This window comes from Scatophagus argus, chromosome 14 (assembly GCF_020382885.2).
Source record: "Scatophagus argus isolate fScaArg1 chromosome 14, fScaArg1.pri, whole genome shotgun sequence".
Taxonomy (NCBI): Eukaryota; Metazoa; Chordata; class Actinopteri; family Scatophagidae; genus Scatophagus; species Scatophagus argus.
This window is the reverse complement of record NC_058506.1, coordinates 5,869,551-5,888,675: the sequence shown is the minus strand read 5'-3', so window position 1 is coordinate 5,888,675 and position 19,125 is coordinate 5,869,551. Positions and strand designations below refer to the sequence as shown.

General features: G+C 40.4%; 1 protein-coding gene across 4 annotated transcripts in view; it reads right to left on the bottom strand.

Annotated features, from left to right (window-relative positions):
- ncor1 (nuclear receptor corepressor 1) overlaps positions 1-19,125 on the bottom strand; it is a 52,657-nt gene that overhangs the window by 12,566 nt on the left and 20,966 nt on the right. For 2 of the 4 annotated variants that reach the window (XM_046411053.1, XM_046411055.1), the window contains exons 15-24: positions 14,630-14,760; positions 13,606-13,901; positions 11,245-11,310; positions 7,146-7,282; positions 6,948-7,044; positions 4,832-5,264; positions 4,548-4,707; positions 4,023-4,200; positions 3,158-3,325; positions 609-775 (exon numbers count right to left, since the gene is read on the bottom strand). In XM_046411053.1, coding sequence (XP_046267009.1) covers positions 609-775; positions 3,158-3,325; positions 4,023-4,200; positions 4,548-4,707; positions 4,832-5,264; positions 6,948-7,044; positions 7,146-7,282; positions 11,245-11,310; positions 13,606-13,901; positions 14,630-14,760 — 1,833 coding nt within the window. The remainder of the gene's footprint in view (positions 1-608; positions 776-3,157; positions 3,326-4,022; positions 4,201-4,547; positions 4,708-4,831; positions 5,265-6,947; positions 7,045-7,145; positions 7,283-11,244; positions 11,311-13,605; positions 13,902-14,629; positions 14,761-19,125) is intronic. The other 2 variants (XM_046411054.1, XM_046411056.1) reach the window with 2 other exon arrangements.

Genomic DNA, 19,125 nt, shown 5'->3' with positions numbered 1-19,125 from the left:
ATTCATATAAAAACTGTGGTATATGAGAGGATAAACCGCTAATAAACATTCATTAACTCTCTAATTTCCCTAACTAATACACCTTTTATAATGGACTTGTTATTCAGTTCACTGAAAAAGAAACAGGAGAAGGTATACAATTTTATTGTAACATTTCACTGTTCTTCTATTACCTACAAATATAATTTTGTCTCATGAAGAACAATTCTTCCTGGTACATAAGTTATGGAACTGATTACAGTAATTCGAAAGTTCTGTTTCAAATTTTCAAATTTTTCAGACTGAAAAAATAAATGTCTACAAAATAATACTTTGAGAATTATTTGGTAGATTTCCTGATCTATCGCCATTCGACTGAAAATGTTTGGTTTCTTTATAATTCATGCTCCCTAATAAGCACTAAGAAACATTTCTCTAATGAGCCAAAACTAATGAAAAATATATAAATTTCTATAATGCTGTGGTGTGCCTTCCTGGGTCATGGCTTCTGAGACAGAATATCACAACAACAACCAAACTGCCAGTGGTGTTAAAAATAAATAAATGAGACCAGGGTTGCTCCACTGGGTCCCGTAGTAGATCTTGGTCATCATCACATGGTGTCATACCTGGGAGATTGAGCCGCCTTGGATGAATGAGGGCTTGTCTGTGGGCTTGGTAGTTGGAATGAGAGGAGGAGGAGAGGGAATGTTGGGAGGTCGACTGGGTCTGCTGAAAGTCACTCGGACTCCATCTGGCATACTCTGGACAAGCTGGTTGGGGGCAGGGTGGAGAACTGGTGGTAATGTGGAAAAAAAGAGGGAGACAAATGATTACTGGAACATCATTTGTGGATCAAATAACAACCCGAACAGCCAAAAGTTAAAAACTTTGTCATACAAAAATCATAAAACAACTAATATCAGCTCACACATTAACTTGTCCTCTAAATGTCTTCTGCCTGCCAGACATCACCCTGCATAAGGGTTCCATTAAGCTTCATTTACCACTAAAGACTGTCTGATGAAATATTTAGCTTCAATCTGACAGACTCAAGCAAGTGAGTGTGCTGATGATATCACCTAATAGCCTGTCCTCAGTTTGAGGTAACCTTGGCCCAAGCTTGCTGTCTGCTTTACTGTCTCCTGGGAAAACTAAGTAGACAAAATTGATCATAACACACAAATACACCCACACAAGACCAGGAGTAACCTCCTTGCGGTGAGTGCACCTCATGCTCTGCACTCCACAAAATCAAAAATGCAAAAGGCTGTGTGAGAGTTCTTCCACCAGGCATGGACGTCATCATCCTGCTGGCTCATACAGGGCAGAAAAGAAAACAAGCTACTCTATGATGAATTTGCAAATCCCTGTTGCAGGGAAACTGTGTGTCAAACATTAACATTAATGCTGCAGTTCACCAACAACAACCTAATTTAAGAGGACATAGGTTATATGTTTGTTTCAGATGACAAAAAAGAAAAATTACTGCAGTCAGACTTTATTAAAACTCCAAATGTCATTTCCACATCAACATGAGCGGAAGACATTTTCTCAGGGAATGTCTGCCGTCCACTCCACTTGGTGAGCTGAACTTAAAGCAGAAGCAAACCTTTACTGCCATCTTCATACCATAATGCTTTCAATATAATAAATGGTCTGTGAAATAATGGAAACTAAACTTTGTCAGCAAGATCAACATCAAACTGCCACCCCATGCATTATTTTTACATTTAATACACAAAATATTATGTATGTATTATGTAGCTCTGACATAGCATGGCCACCATATGACAGGCCAGAACATGCATGTCCCAAAACAAGATTCTAAACCGAAACATCACCTGTAGTCTCTACAGGCTGGTTAAGTGGAGTGGGGAATCAGAAGTGAATGCCGGTATACAAAACAGAGCGGTCAATAAAATCTGTTATTCAGAAATTTTTAATTACCACAACTATGAGAGGTCCTTGACCATATAGACAAAATGTGCACAAAAAATATTAAGCTGATTAGTTCAGCAGTATGTGAGATTAGCTGTGAACAGATAAACATATGGACACACACACAACTAAAACACATGATCACCTCCAGCTTACTCTGATGGAGAAAAAAAAAATCCTGTTCAGGAAGAGAGGAGCATAATGGCTTCTGACGAGCCAGGAGCAGAGGCTATATTTTAAAAAAAATGCTTCATTGCACTGATGTGCAATTCAAAACTGTAGTAAACACACAGTGAATGATGAATAGTAGATGTGAATCTCTTTAGTGATAAAATTAAGCCTAAATTGTTTGCCAGTCATGGCTAACAAAGTTAACTTTATGATTCCAAGATTAATAATTCATTATAACCATAAACCTGATAACGCTGTGGTATGAATCACTGTAAGTCAATAGTTGCCATCAACTATTGACTTACAGTGATTCATACCACAGCGTCTTTTGAGACAAGAATGTAGCACAAGGGCCAAGATTAGGGGTCAAAGAAGTGTGCTAGTGTTTTCTCTGACTTGTGTATTGACACAGTCACCGAAGTTATACAATCACCAAGCAGAAAGAGCAGGTTCATACTATTTGACCTCTACCATTCTCATACATATATACAGTGCCTTTTTCCCCCAAGGATCCAAGCTTATTGGGGCCTGAAGAGCACATATTCATAATGCCACCTTTTACAGGGTCATCACCAAACAAAAAATGATCCACAACACAGAATAAGTTTGGCTCATCCACTTTACTTTAAGTAAGACATCTACAGAGAAAATAGCACAAACGCTGGTTTAGGTTTCAAAATGCATCTCTCTACAAGCAAGCCATTTACTAAATACTTCCAGCACAGTATAACCCCAATTTGAGTACCTAAAGTATACCTTTCTTTGGACAAGAGGAAATTCCACCTGACTTCTGATCTAACAATACTAAACCCAGACTTATAGCAAAATTAAAAAACTTCCAATCAGTCCTCCTCTGCTGCAACTTCAACTTCAAATAAAGACAGTAAAGCAAATCTATATGCAGACACAGAAGCAAGCCATCAAGACAGACGGATATGATAAACTGAAATATAAGAGTGGCAAAAAGAAAGTCTTTGACTTTCATTCTAAACTAGGCTTGTTTAGATCAGCAAGGGAACGGAAGAAGCAAGAAGGGAGGGGAGGAGGTGAAGATGTGTGCTTTTACCTGGTGGCACACTGTAGCGGGAGACATTGGGGGCGTCGGGGTCAGGCTGGGGTGAGGCCTTGCTCAGCTCCCTGGGAGAGAGTCTGTAAGGAGAGCCTGGCCGACCAGAGTAGGCCTCCTGGTCCAGAGCCAGCTTCATGTCATAAGGCATGTAGGGTAAGGGCTTACCTGCAGTACACAGGCATAAGGACAAAGGGAAGACAACCGCTATTAAGATAAGAACTCAATGCTGGTGAGCATTGAGCTGGCCTAGAATGGATACCCCTGTACAACTAACACTGCTACCTAAACACACACCCGCTGAAACCTATCTAATAAATATGAGTGTCAAAGCGCAGCAGCTTACTGACAGCTGTTATTCTCTTCACAGCCCTCCTACTAAAAGGTGCTAAAAGCTTTGCAAAAATCAAGTTGTAATGCAGTCTGCCTAGTGACTCAGCTGCTCTCCTTTCCAACTAAGTGGATGAACTATGCCCAACTGCCCAGAAGTACCAAGTGTCCTACTCTGCAGTGCTCCAGTCAAACAACTAAAAAAAAACAAAAAAACACCACCACAGTGCCCTTTCACCATCCAAAGGCATTTCAAGAATAGCATCAACGCAAACTTCGACTTCAACTCTGCACCAAATGTAAAACAGGGTCAGCTATGTTCTTTGTCTTGACTCAGGCTGAACCACATTACAATAGTGCACATCACCCTCAAATGTTTCCTTTCCTGAAATGACTCAAAAATGAAAATGAAGCCTAAAAAAAGCATCCGCTATAAATAGTTCACTGCTGGCAGCAATAAGAACAAGGCTGAAGGAGTGATGAACAGGAAAAGGGAGATATGAAGACAGATTGAGGATATCTTTGGTTGTCCTACCATCTCTCTCTAGGATGGTGGGGCTGCGAGTGCTGAAGGGGGGTCGGCGCTCCAGGTCTCCCTGATCCTGTCTCTGCTTCTCCTCTTGGTGTGCCGACTCATGCGCTGCTTTGATCTGGTGCTGTAGCATGGCAAAGCCACTGATGGGCACACCACCGGGGCCAAAAGGACCAGGCACCTAGATAAGTTAATGAGGGAAAAGGTCCTGATGAGTTGGAATGCCAGACATAAACTAAGCGAGATAATGACTGCTCTATTGAAGCAGTCTACACAGATCATTGACCAAACTTCAAAGGAAAATGCATTCCTTGCATATCTTGAACTTCTTGCTTTCAAAGGATATCATACACATCTGCCAAACATTCAAGTAAAACCCTTATCTTATACTTAAATCAAGGCAATAGTCGATAAATAATCCAGATAGCATAAACACAGCAGCATAAACACCTAGTTTCTGATCTTATCACACTGCTCGTACTGACTGAAGCGGGAAATGCATGTGCAGGGCTCCAACCTGTGACCTGCCTTAATGCCTGTGAATGGACGAAAACTGTGGCTAACCATAGGTGGGATGGCAGCTGCCCGCTGCTGCAGCTGCTGGATGTTGAGTTGAGTTTGCTTGGGAGAGGACACCAGCACAGAGCCTGGAGGACTGAGCAGTGAAGGCTTTTCCATGGGGAACATTCTGCAGAGACACAAAAAAATGTCACAGAAAAATGTCAGAAAACCAAAAACATGTCCTGCTATTTTAAAATTCTATTACATACACGCAACATGAAAACATGAACACAGTGATCATGAAAACACACCTCCTTTCAGGCTCCGCTTCCACATCTTCGTCAGCACTGCAGGTGGCGCTAGAGTCATTGTCTGAGTGGAGCTCCCTCCCACCATGATCTCCCTTTTCTCCTCTCTCCTTGACCTCAGGCTCCATCTTGACCTGAACCTCTCCAGTCTTCATGTCCATATCCTGAGGTTCAGTTTTGGGATGAACCGAGCCTGCATACGAGGCAACCCTAGCCTCCTGAGACCCAGTCTCACTCTCTGGGCTTTTCTCTTCCTTGACACAGAGTTCCCCGTACGAGGGCTCTGGGGCTTTTCCATTGCTGGCCTGACCTTTGTCCTGATCAGAGCACTGGGCATCTCCAGCGGCGGAGTCTGCCCTCTTGGAGTCGCCAGACTTCAAGGAGTCGGCCTGAGAGGGGGAGGGGGCACTCTCTGTATCAGAGCTGTTGTCACCGCCTGAGGAAGCATGGGAAGTATGAACTAAATTAGTATTCTTGTACATGTCAGAGAATGCATAAAATTCAGTGAAATTCACAAGGCTTTTATTAACAAATTTTAATTCCATTTAGAAATAAACATACTCTATAAGTACATAAATGTAGACCAGTCACCGCATAAATCTTCTTACTCAGGTGATTTATCGTTTAGAAAAGCTGGAAGACCAAGTGTCTCATATATTTCACAGTCAAACAAGTGAATGAATCAATGAAAAACTCAAGAAAGACCACAAAAGCTAGAAACAATATACAATTCAAATATTTTCCCTACTCATCTGGGATTTATTCATTGTCGTATTTTGATTCACATATAGTTGCTGCTGTACATAATATTTGACTGGAATTTGGTTATTTAATGATCTTGTTTCATAAGTTTGCTTACACAAACTGTTGTGTAAGCCGTTCAAAATAAAAACTCATCTGCCCCTTTCACATTTAAATTTTAAGTATCTTAAAAAACAATATGTCAAACAAGACACTAAACAAACTGTAATTCTCAAGTGAGAAAAACATAAATTCACATTCAATCATACACCTTTAAGATAGAAACTGCGTATTTAAAAAAGAAAAAAAAAATCTGCCTGCCCCCGTTGGTTTGCATCTTGTCTACAGGAGCAGTTGTTGCCATGGTGATGGTAGTCCAGATGGTATCTCTCAAAACACAATTTGCAGATGCATTATATATATCAAACCAAAATCAAAGAACAAACATTACTAAATATACAAATGACCAACACTACAATGTTTGTAAGTACACTTTAATAGATCTGCACAAATGGCTCCTCTGGTTTTATATGCTCCACTGTCTGATGCGTATAATGTTAGGTCCACAGGCTGCAGATTACCAAGTCCTTGAAAGAGCAGTTTGGGCTTCCATGGGACAAAGTCAATAGTAAATATGACAAGAAATATGTGACTTCTCACTGTTGCCACTTCATTACATGTAAGGGATTATTTTTCCACAATAAACACATACTGAATCACATCTCTGTAAAAAATAAGCCTTGATTTTACAAACCAACACTATTCTGTGCTAATTAGACAACATAATGTTTTTCCATACACAAGCTGTCCTCACCATGTACTGTCAGCAATGATAACGACCACTAGAAACGACGAAGGTGGTTAGACAGGTCGGCTGGCTGGATCAAACAAGTGGACCAGCATTTTGTGTTCAAAGAGCAGGCTTTGTTGAGTCTTCAAAGCCAAGAACTGTTATGCAACAGGCGCCCATGTAGTCAGAATTAGTTCATATCTTTTATCTCCACTTCTCCCCCTTGCTTCTTTTTTCATTTGATCTTTTTTTCCCCAGTCTCATTAAAACTACAGTCAGTAGAGAGCAAGCACGCTGCCATCAACTCAAATGAAACCCTTACATGACATTCAGAGGGCATTTTGGATCAGGCTTCCCGGCTTTGCACTCTACTTATCACTGCATTCTTTCTCTGCATTCCCTCTTTACTTAACACTTAGCAATATCAGGCATGAGGCCTCAGAATCCATGGACACGAGGGTTGCCCTAAGACTTGCCCTGAACTCAGATAAGAACAGGAAGAACAGCTCAAAACAAATGTGTTTGGGCATGCGTGTGTCTGTGTGTTTAAGAATGAGCAGATGCTTCTTAATCTTCCATATCTCTGACCTTCACTGTCATCTGCGTTGTCCTCATCCTCATCATCAGGTGATGCTGTGGCTAGACCTTCACCTTGAGACCTATCAGCACGAGCTCGCCGTGTATCCTGGGAAACAAGAGATACAAAAGAACATTTCATTTTCAAACCCTGCAGTTTCAACAGTTCAATTGCAGACCATATAAGAAAATTAATAGCAAATAGCTTACCTGCTTATGCTGCTGGAGTAGATTGTCCAGGTTGTGACGTCTCTTGTAGTTGAAATAGAAATTTTTGCACTGTGCCTCACTTTTGGTGCCCACCATTTTGGCAATGGCTGTCCAGTTTCGCCCATGCTCAACTAGCCCTAGCGCAAGACAAAGAGAGACAATTCAGTTTAATTCAATTCAATTAATAAGGTTGAAATCACTTGTCAAGAATGATAAGATAAGCTACTGATATGACAGACCAATAACAGTGAACAGTAGAGTGGTGTAGCCAAGCCATCAAAGCCTTATTTGACATGGACATACTTTGAAATCTAACACTGCTCATATTTTAAGTGACTGCTTCATGCTGTATCAGAGCCATAACTATGCTGCAGTTGTCATTATCATCACAGATAGCAAACTTTTCATAAGCGAAGGCTGCCAGCAAAAAAAATATCTACTCATCTCAAGTGCAGCCAGCAAATTAATGATATTCATTTTTGATTCATAAAAAACTGTTTTGATTAACACATTGCACTTGACCAATGCAAAAATGGTTACAGAATTATCTGTCTTTACTCGTCCCACCCCAGATCGTGAGATTGTGTCCAGCTAAGAGACTGAGGAGTCATATTCAGTGTTTGACAAGTATTAGCAAAATAACTGATGACAAAAAACATCAAGACAGGGAACATCCTCATTAGATGAGCTATTTCACAAAATACGGGAAAACACCTGTGGCAACAACTTGAAGATTGCACAGTAAGCATTTAAGTCCACTGAAAGCCTGCCACACAGACATTTATGGTCTTAATAAGTGAACAAATTAAAACATTTCCATTAACACTGCAGTTTTTACAGCAGAGCCATCCTGAGGATGCAATGCAAACATGCAGCACACACACACACACACAAACAGGCAATGTCATCAAAACAACTGGTCTATGTTATATGAGAAAAATATAGGCAATGCCTCAGCCTCACACTGTGATTTTGTTTTTCTATTTTAAAAATAAAATATATAATGAAGTTTCCACAGTAATATACAATATATGATCAAATATAAGTTTTTCCATGTCATACATTTTAACTCTGGTTTATATTTCTGGTTATAATGTCAGTTTTTAGTATATCAATAGACACTCGAAAGAAACCTACACTGTTGTGGAAATCAACAAACAGACAGACACTTTAAATGAAGAAAACTGCTGATCAGCTAATTAAGCATACTCAAATGAACCAATGCTAATACAAGTTTTTAATTACTTTTAAAAATCATTGTGAATTTATCATTGTGAATAGCATTTCAAATATTGTGCAATTTCCTTAAAAGATAGTTTTAAGTCTGATTTTAAAATACCAGCATGTTGGTTATTTGATGGTAAGTTATATATTTCAGTAGCTCATGAAACCCCTCACTCTCCACCATAAAGCAAATTCTCTGAGTCACTGCCTTTACCGCCTCTCCAAGCCAACACCAACATGATAGCTTGTTGGGATGCCAGTGTTCCACTTTTGGCATGCATTGCAACCATTGGGTGCTGACTTATTGGGTGATAGAACAACTGGAGTTGTTCTGGAGCTGTATTTTATGGCGTTGCAATTTTAACCCTCGGAATTGTCCTCTTTTACAATGAATTTCTCCCACACTGCACAATGTTTTGCATGGTTTTGCCCTCATCATCTTGCCGCACAACGACTGTTTCTTCCTCGTTAAATCAGTAGTTTTTCTGAACTGCAAAGATGAACTATGCCCCCTTGTGGTATAAAAGTGAAATTCCAGAATGGTGGTTAAAACATTTTAAAGTTGGTTACATTCTTGATGTCAGTCGTTTTTTTTTTTATTGACTAATCATCAATGGACTGCCATAATGAATAATATTTCAATTTAGAACTGTGTAATACTGTAAGTTATTTTATTGATGCTGAAGTTATTTAGTTTAGATCAACTTTGGCGGTCTCACTAAACTTTGAAACTGGTCTGACAAGTTGCAGTGACCTACAAGACTGCCATTTATCAGTGACATCAGGGTGCTCTTCTCTAAATTCTGTAACCACTGTGACATTCCCTCCCTCTCAGTCCTACTGAAATGAGGGATACCAGCAGCTTGACAAATCACCACAGAGCTAAACACAAAAACCCCATTCCTGTTCCAATTAAACAAGGAAAACAAGTCCTTGACGGGGCTAAGAGGATGTTGACTTATTTTTAAATTCTTCATGCGGTAGATACTTGCAACCTCATCTCCTCCCCCCCCCCCCCCCCCGTCACCGGTTTTGTTTTCTGTTCGGTTCATTTGGCCCAATTTTCATGAAATTTGGTGGATGGGTGTAGCACAGGCCAAGGAAGACCTCATTTAATTATGGAGTAGATCTGAATCACAGGGCGGATACACCAATTATTTTTTACATCCATTAACACTGTGAGATAATGCATTTGGCCTTGGCAACTGCTCGGTGACAGACTCTCAATCAGCAAGCTAACCCACTATCACAGTATACGCCCACCGAGCTGAAGAATGAGTGAGCACGCTGGAAAAAGAGAATACCGGCTCCTTGGAGCCAGAATATTCTCACATCTAACTTGGTGTATTAAGGCTTTATTTCATTCAAACCAGAGATAGTGACTGTCAGAAAAGTGAGCAAATATTAAGTTTATAAATCATACTGGTTTTTGTAATAAGGTTTTTTTCTATTTGCAAATTTTAATTTGACTCAAGTAAAAAGTTCTTCCTTGAACATAAAGCCTTTTGTAAGAACTGTTTTTACCAACAAGCCATTTCATTATGTTACTTCAGGCCAAGCATTTGATATTTGCACATATGTATATGATAAAGTGTTTTCTGATTTTGATTACATATTATTTTGAAGTACACAATAGTTGCACAGATGAGTTAATGAGGCTTCAGCTAGGCACAACCATATTCTGACCTAAATCGTTTTGGAAATAGACTGAGACATACGGCAGCTGCACTAGTAAATTTGCACAATACTTGAGTCGTCTGTATTCTTCAAGTGCCCTTCTAGGAAATGTTAGAAGAAAAAACTCAAGATAATGCAGTCTAACAACCCTACAATAAATGAAAAAGCAATTTGTGAAAAATATAATGTTAATTCTTTGTTAAAGTTGTCTTGAAAGATGTTTAAAAGGTTATTTTGTCAACGATAACTGCACTACCAGGCCTAGGACGTGTTAGCCTAGTATTAACACAGCAGCTTATGCAGATCAACAGGTCAAAGGAATGTCTTAGAGGGGAACTGTGTTTAACGTACTTGCATGACCAACTGCGTGTGGCGGCATAGCATAAAAGTGATTTTTGAACCTGCTTTTTCATGTGACTAAAAGAGGTCGTGTAGGTCTCTTTTAGGAACACTAATCCACAGACAAATCTAACACACAGGTCTGAATGCCTGTGGAGACCACAGCAGCAATATATTTCTGTTAAGTAGGAAGCAAACCTCAGATACCCACCCAAGAGAGTCTTAATTAATCCACGTTAATCCCGTCATTTACCCCCCACCCCCGCAGTCTATGCCCTTGGCACTCAGGCAATCCTACATAAAAGTCTACACCAACAAAGCTGAGCAAGAAGAAAGAGAGAGAGCCAACTTAAATGGCATATGACCTGTTTAATGACTGTGGCAGTACTGTCTGACACCAGGCACAATATGCAACAGGCATTAAGAAAAAGACCAAAGAAAATTTTAAAAAAGAAAGGTTTTTGGAAAAAGATTTCTGAATGCGAATAATAGATTATGGTCTTTAGGGGAAGTTGCAACTGTCAAGCTCTGTTTCTTTATGAGAGGCCTCAATAGATCACTTCTGAGAAACACGTAGAACAGCACAACTACAAGAAAAACAAACCCTGAAACCCTTTGTGGGTCTCCGACAGCTTCAAGTAAAGCACCAGCACAAGTTTATATTTGTGTGAATGCATGTGCACACTCATTCCTGTGGGCATGTAAGAAACGAGCAGGGCGAGGCAACATCAGATAATCAGAAGAGGGAAAGGGAAAGATTGGGGGGGGGGGTCATGAAAAGCAGAGCAGCCACAGCAATGCAGGGAAAGAGAGGAAGGACAGAGATATAAAGCAAAAGAGAAAAGAAATGAAACCCTACCTTTTTTGGCGACCTCCATCTCCTCCTCGGTCCAGCGAGAAGTTTCTCCGGTTTCACCAGCACCAGCTAAATCACAAAGAAAAGAGACATAGCCTCATCAGCACTGACAGAAAGAAAGACAGACATAGAGGGGGAAAGGAGAGAGAGAGAGAGAGAGAGAGAGAGAGAGAGAGAGAGAGAGAGAGAGAGAGAGAGAGAGAGAGAGAGAGAGAGAGAGACAGTCCTCTCTTCAGCCGTCTCCTTCTCATGGCCACTAATCTAATAATCTGTTTACATTCAGGGGCTGCTGAGACCTGCTCCCTCACTTACACTCTCGTTCTAACTCACTCTCCTCCTCTCACACTCTCATGCTTGCGCTCTCTCTCTCTCTCTCCTCCCTATCTCTGTTTGTCTCCCCTTCCCCACAGCCCAGAACAAGCCCTCCTCCACTCTAATCCACAAGGGGAGGGCCTTGGTCAGCTGATGTAGCGCCAGACAGTGGAAGAGTTGAGAGCCCTGCCTCCCTCTTTGGGAAATGGCCTTGGATGGAGACAAACAGACAGACAGAGCAGCCAGCCCAAAACCCTCCCACCCCTTCTACTGTGACACTGCGAATCTCACACGCACATCTTTTTTGCCTGGGCTTGGCTACACAGTTCCACACCCCCACAAAATTCACAGAAGCGCATGGTCAGTGTGGATGGGGCAGAGTGAACTCTAGCCCACTCTCCTCCATGCCCCCCCCTGAGTGTGTGTAAACATTTGGACTAATATAGCAGCAGATGTACCCTTGACATTAAGAGGAGGCTTGCCCCCCACCCCAAGCCCCACACCCACCCACACACACACACACTTCGAAGATGAGGGGATCAATTCTCATTGTTTAGACGGCTCCTACCAAAGGTCTGCCGGCCACAGTCTGTTACACTTAGTTAAACAAACGTCTACTGGACTAGGCTTCCTTTTCCCGTGGTAAAACTCACATGTTCTCCCCGTGACAGCTCCTCTAGGGTGTTCATTAATCTGGAGGCTATGAAAACAGACATGGTGTCTGCCTGCAGTGTAGGATTTCCCCTAATTTATATATATATATATATATATATATATATATATATATATATATATGTGTGTGTGTGTGTACACACACAAACAAATTCATACACACATACCCTCCCATGCTTCAAAGATCAAGCCCTCACCGTTGGCCCCCACTGAATCAGCAGCTTCCTCAACTTCTCTGGCACCATTTCAACTGGGCAATACTGACAGATAGCTACCCTTTAGCACCTAGCCCACTTACTTCTAAGAATCACCATAGCTACAGGGGTTACAACAGAGCAAGCAAACAAACCCAGTCTAGTAGATATAGTAAGAGAGATTACAGTTGACACAGTCTTAGATATGCATGACACAACCAGAAAAAGGCCAGTGAGGTCAGGGGGTTGAGAAGATGGAAGGACACACTGCAGATGGCTAGATAATCACATTATAGGGCAGACCTTGCATAACTCAAACTGTTGAGGGAGGTAGAGCTGATCAGGCAGCAGAGGGACCAGGTGGCAGAAAAGCAGAGCACACTTACAAAACAGTGAATTAATGATACAGATTAACGCCACAATGAGCTTAACACACAGGGACTCAGATACCTGAAAACCTGAGCTACCGTTGTCAGAGTGACAGACTTCAAAGGGTGGAAGAGTACAAGCGCGTGACTGAGTGTCATGACAACAGCTCTAAGAGAGCACCACATTGCCATGCTGATGGACAGACTCCGTACAGCGTCCTGAGTGGAGCGCAATTCAGGATAGACTCTAACACTTGGCAGTGAGCACCTACAAACACTGAAACAACGATCCACTTTCAGACTATAAACAGCTTAAGAATCTACACATCTTAATGGAAAGAGCTGAGCAGAGCAGAGCTATAGTCTGACACGTCTCTAAACTTGTTTAAGGTGTATCATTACCATGTGCTAGAACACATACAGCTAATATTATGAAAGCTGCCTCTTACATCAGGCCAGTCCGTGCCAACAAGTTTATTTACGATTATCCAAGAGGGAAAAATATCTTTTAGCCTACTATGACATTTAAGAAGCTAAATGGGAAGCCAGAGAATTGACACTGATCACTTGACAGTAACTGTGCTAGCCTCTAGGCAAAAAAATATATTAACGGCATTACTGCTAGAACAGGGTTAGGGACAGAATAGGAATAGAGTAGAATAAGTTTTGGGTACTCTTATTTCTTTGCATATTTTAGGGTGAAATATTGAATGATTCCATTTTTGTCCTTTCTCTCATTTCTGTATCCGTAAAGGAGATCTCCTATTGCAGAAAAATATTTAATACAATGTCCAGAGAGCATCCAAAAGAGGATTCACCTTTATTAGTATCCATGGAAGCTATTGGAGTCTGGGGTTTTGCAGGCTCCTTCATGGCCTTCTGTGCTGGATCAGGTTTAGGGAGCTGTGGAGGATCTGGCAAGGCAGGCTCAGTGGCAGGGGGAGGTGCCTCCTCAGCCGCCACAGAGGCAGCCTCATTGGCCATGGAGCGTGTGGTGATCCTTCCCTTACGGCGGCCCTGACTGTTGGCAGTCTTCCTGCCACGCGGCGTATTTTGCTCCTTTCCGTCCTCGTCCTCCCCACCGTCACACTTGTCTTTGTCCTTGCCAATGTCCCTGCAGTTTTGGAGGGGGAAAAACAGCTTTAGAGACCATTGATACAGTAAATATCTACTCCCTTCTGACTCAGCAATAACCCTTTTCAGAATCTGTTACTGAATACACAAGAAAAAGCTGTTGGACGTTTCTTGTCTATTAGCCACAAGCCAAAACAGATACTGCTACCACATGTCCAAGTCGTCTCTAGACCATGAACGTGCATCATTCCATCAAGCACACGATGATGTGAAATCCTGCACCTTTTCGGACATTCACTCATTATTTCATGTAAGACAACCCAATCCAAAAACAGAATGTCCATCTGTTAATCACATCATTATAATCGGCAACTCAATAAGAATAATTGCCAGCTTTGTGAATTCTTCACTTCTGTGTTTCATCCTTTTCACTATCAACAGGTACAGGTAGTATTGCTTCAATAACATCGCAAGCACAATTCATGTCCTGTTAATAGGAAGGAAGAACAGGATATTGACATAGCTGATACACACAACTGTGACAGCACAGGTTCATTTTCAAAATTTTTACTATTTGGCTTTCAAATACCATCCTGTTTTATAGTATGTGTAAATAAGAGCATTAGAAGACTCAAGCTGCAGATAATCAAATTAATATTTAAGTCGGAGCACCTAAATATAATCTAACAAACCTTTACAGCTATCACATTTTATGAACCCCAGAATGTACTACAGTGATATGAGGACAAACAATTATTCACAACTCACCTAGAATCCTCTTTTTCATCTTTCTCTTCCTCGTCCTTCTTTTCCTCGTCCTCTTTTTTCTCGGATTTCTCAGATTTGTCCTCTTCGTTTTTGTCGTCTGACTTGTCTTCTTGTGAGGGACGTGTTATTTGCTAAAGACAAAACACAAAGGGAAAATAATAAGACACTTCTCCTTGAAACATTAAAAAAAGGTCAATGTGTAGATTAGCACAGATGATTTAGGTTACTAGAGGTAAGCGGAAATGAAAAATACAAAGAAGTTCTCAGTGATATCAATGCTTTAATTCAGATGTAAAAACCTCCCCTGAAATATGTTTTAAGACATCAAACAACCACTTTTATTTTTTAGAAAGAGCCATGCTGTAATGTATCTTTAACCAGTTTGATATTACTTAACCATAATAGAGACTATAACATACTTTTGTCAAATCTTTATATCTGCGTCACACCCTTAACTACATGCCTCCTATGGTTTTATTTCCTGCTTTGGGTTTCCTGCATGCTATCAAGCAAAAGACATCTTCTGACGGTATAACAGTATTGCACTGGCCCTGTGAGCTCAGAGAATCTTTTAAAATTGTGGAACAGAAGATGGACCTGAACAGCTTGGTAAAGTCGGTCATTTATGGCCCAAAAAAAAAAAAAAAAAATCACAATCATGATTATTTTGGACAATATTGAGATGAACACTACTACTCGCTGACTTTGGAAACACTGTCCACTTTTTTTAATAGTGGATTTCCTTGAACTTCAATTATTATACAACCAATAAAAATGTCTTATGAAAATAATACATTATAATGACATAAGGTATATTAAATGTAAAGGCTTAGTCAATGATGTACAATGTTTTAGTTTCTATATATAACGTCAGAATACTGAAATACGACTGCACCGGTACAAAATAGGTCTAACAGTGCAATTGAGGACGGACCAACATTCTTTATCATTTCTGCTGGCGCGGTAACCACAGAATGCAGAATTCCTCCTGCCTGTTTCATGAAACTAGCTGCTGGAACTAGTCGGGCGATGCCAAGCCAAACATCCCATGCTGGTACTAGATGGGGCCAAGGAATGTTCTTCACTCAATGGTAAAGGCAAAAGACATGGACAGAGGCAAAGAGGGAGAAAAAGGAGGGGGGGGGGGCATTTTACAACAACATTATTCTGGACAGGAGGAGTCTGGCTGCTGTATTGTACAGTAAAGTCTGATACGGAAGTGCTCTATAACCTCACACAAACAGTCGGTAAGTAATTAGAGCAAGTTGCTGCTTTAGCCAGCTCTAACCAGAGATAGCTAATAATCAGAAGAGAGGTGCTGCATGATTAGCAAAATCAAATCGATACTATTTGAAAGAAAACTGCATGTGATTCTATCTTAAGTTTACTCTATGCTTAAATCAACTGTATATAAAGGGAAAAATTTGAGATATGGTTAATGTCGTTGTTTCTTGCTTTTGTTGTCAATATTGTCGTTTTTAACTTTTGCATTTATTTTTGCAGACAATTAGAGGTGTCAGCAGAATTTCTAGACATTATGTTGCGACCTTAAGTAATTCAAAAATGCATTAACTCATATTTAGGATGTTGTATAACAAAATAGGAGGAAGATATTGATAGTAATAATATTTTGGAAGTGACATGATAGTTAAGTCATACAGTATAATACAATGACACCACTGCACTGTTCAATTCTTTAAGGAAAGCCCTGCAGATTCAGAGCTCATACTGTAGCTTGATGTATGCAGAGAGGACCACATCAACTTGGATTAGGATTTAAACTCTTGACTCACTTCCTGCCAACAGTAGTCTGCAAAGCATGTTTTTGGCACTTGACAATTCAGAGACATTTTAGCAAAGGAGTCCACAGTTATTCTCCCCATACGTCTACTTCAGTGAGCTGTTGTTCTGGTTGGGTTGGGGAGTGCTTGTGTTTGCTTTGGAGGTGGTCAGAGAGCCATGGCATTCCTGCCTCTTCTCCCACACAGCGTAAAGAGCCTCCACACAGATGTTCTCCAAAAGTCAATGAGGCCCTGTGGTTCTGTGGTTCTTCAGTGTTTTGAAATGAAGCACTTTCCTGACCTGGCTTGAATATTTTGAGAGTTTTAATTTCTCCCCTCTTTTGCTGATTCACAAGTGCTGTTTGATTTAGGAAATGGCAGAGCCACAAGTCAATCTTCCCTTTCCTACCACAGAACTTAGGCCACCAGAGGAATCTCTCACTCTTGCTTCAAGCAATTTCACTGAAGGACTAGGAAATGAAAAATCTACTAAATTATTACTATGCTTCACTTCAACCCCTGCAATTCATTACACTTGGTGCCATCAGCCAATGACACAATCACTAAAACTATTGAAGTTATAGTATGTGTCTCTCTTGTATCAAGAGACACAATGTCTCTTGATATATTACAATAATGGAATTACATAAAAGGTGGGAAAAGGAAATAAAAGCACTAATGTAAGCGTACATGTAACAGCAGCAACAGTTTTACCTCATGGTATACAGCTTACATTACATTACATTTTAGATTGAATGCACTATGCAGTTGATGGTAACATTAATTTATGATCAGTCACAGGAGAATAATTCAGTGTTAAAAATAACTGAAAAATAAAGAAAGGTAAGAAATATATTCTCAGTAACATTTTCATAGACTTCATAAAAACAACCAAAAATTTCAGTTTCATGTCTTATTTTTCAACTCATAAAATGTTGCCAATGACAACTGCACATTTCTTATTCTGGAATTTGTCGAGAGTTCTGCTCTTATGATGAATGTATAGTGTCAAAAAGGTTAAACAATAATATTAACAAAATAACAAACATCAACTGAGACAACAATATATGGCTAGCATAAAAACAAACAGCACATGTTTATGAAACAATATATCATCTTGCCTACAGTATCATAAAATAGTAACCCCTGTCTCATAATACACATCCTCTCACCAGATTCTTGCAATACACACCCCTACAACACCTGGAATAAGAAAATGCTATTTTTTTCATGGTCAAATACTGGAAATCAAAAAAAATGTTAAAGTTTAACTTTGAACATTGAACTTGTATATAATTATATATATATATATCTATAATCACTGAGTGACTATACATCCTTCAGTGCTAATATAGATAAATATCACCCACTAATAAACACTGAATAACTGAGTGATAAAATATCACACTGAAATGTGGCTCATCCTAAATAGACTGCCATATAAACAGTCTAGTACAAATACTAGCAAAGATTCATAAAGAAAACAATGTTGTTGGAAAAGCTCCTTCACTGTAAAAAACACATTTTGGATAAAGCTGCCAGACGACAGAAATATACAGATGATTTTATCAGAGAAGAGCAATACGAGCAAGACAACACTCAGACACAACCACACAGTAAAGGCGCAACTTCTGCTTTTGAAAATAACCAATAGAGTGGTTGCAGACACACCGGGGGGTGTAGCCTGCGTAGGCTTCCACAAGAGTGTGTAATGCTAGGAATACAAAATTGATTGTTGTCTTTTTTTGTGTTTTCACAGGCCAAGTCAGAAAAAACATTTAGATCAGAGGTACAGTTATCAAGATTCAACTGACACAGGGGACAGACACTTCAAAGTTTGAAGTACATCTGCTCAAGAAAAGGTACAAAGCTGTCTGATAGTGTCTGGAATCTAATACTCCCTGCAAGGTAAAATATGACATTAAAAACTAGTTCCTACATTTTCTCTTGACAAAGTTCCCTATCCTAAAGTACAAATACATATGTACATGCATTCCACGCATCCCTGGCTTGACAGATAAAATAAAACCATGCCTGTACATGTCCTAGAAAATCTATCCTAAAATAGCCGGAGTTTGACTTCCTATAAGCCTCAAGTAAATACGTAGGCTAAGGAGAGGAACTGCCCAAGCAACAGAGCAATAGAAAGTACGACACAGACGAAAACAAGAAGACACAAGACAAGTAAACTGAATGAGTGTGGTATCAATTAAAAAAGCAAAAACTGTGGTTTCAAAGCGTGGGACATACCTGCAAGCTCATTTGCTGGTCATAAAAACCTCTTTGCTCTGCTGTGAGCCACAGCTTACTGGTCTTGCTAACGTGAGTTTACCCTCCAGTACTTCCATAGCGGTGGATACGGTAGCAGTAGAGGGGCAGGACAGCACCATAGCAGAGCTCCTTAGAAGGGCTGCTGGGCCACGGCACCGTTGCACATATTCCGGGAAAGCGTGTCATCAGGCCGCTTAAGCCGCCCAAAGAATTGTCCATCTCACATGCACGCACTAATCTATGCAGGGTCACTCAAGGTAATCCCTGCCGAGTACTCCTCTTTGATTGGCACTCACAGCAGCACAGTGAGTTTTTTGGGCCTGTCAGATGGCTGGGCTGAACCACTTCAGTGATTTCAGAGAGGGGTGAATTTTTCTCTCTCTCTCTCTCTCTCTCTCTCTCTCTCACTCTCTCAGAGGAACAGAAGAGGAAATGGAAAATGAA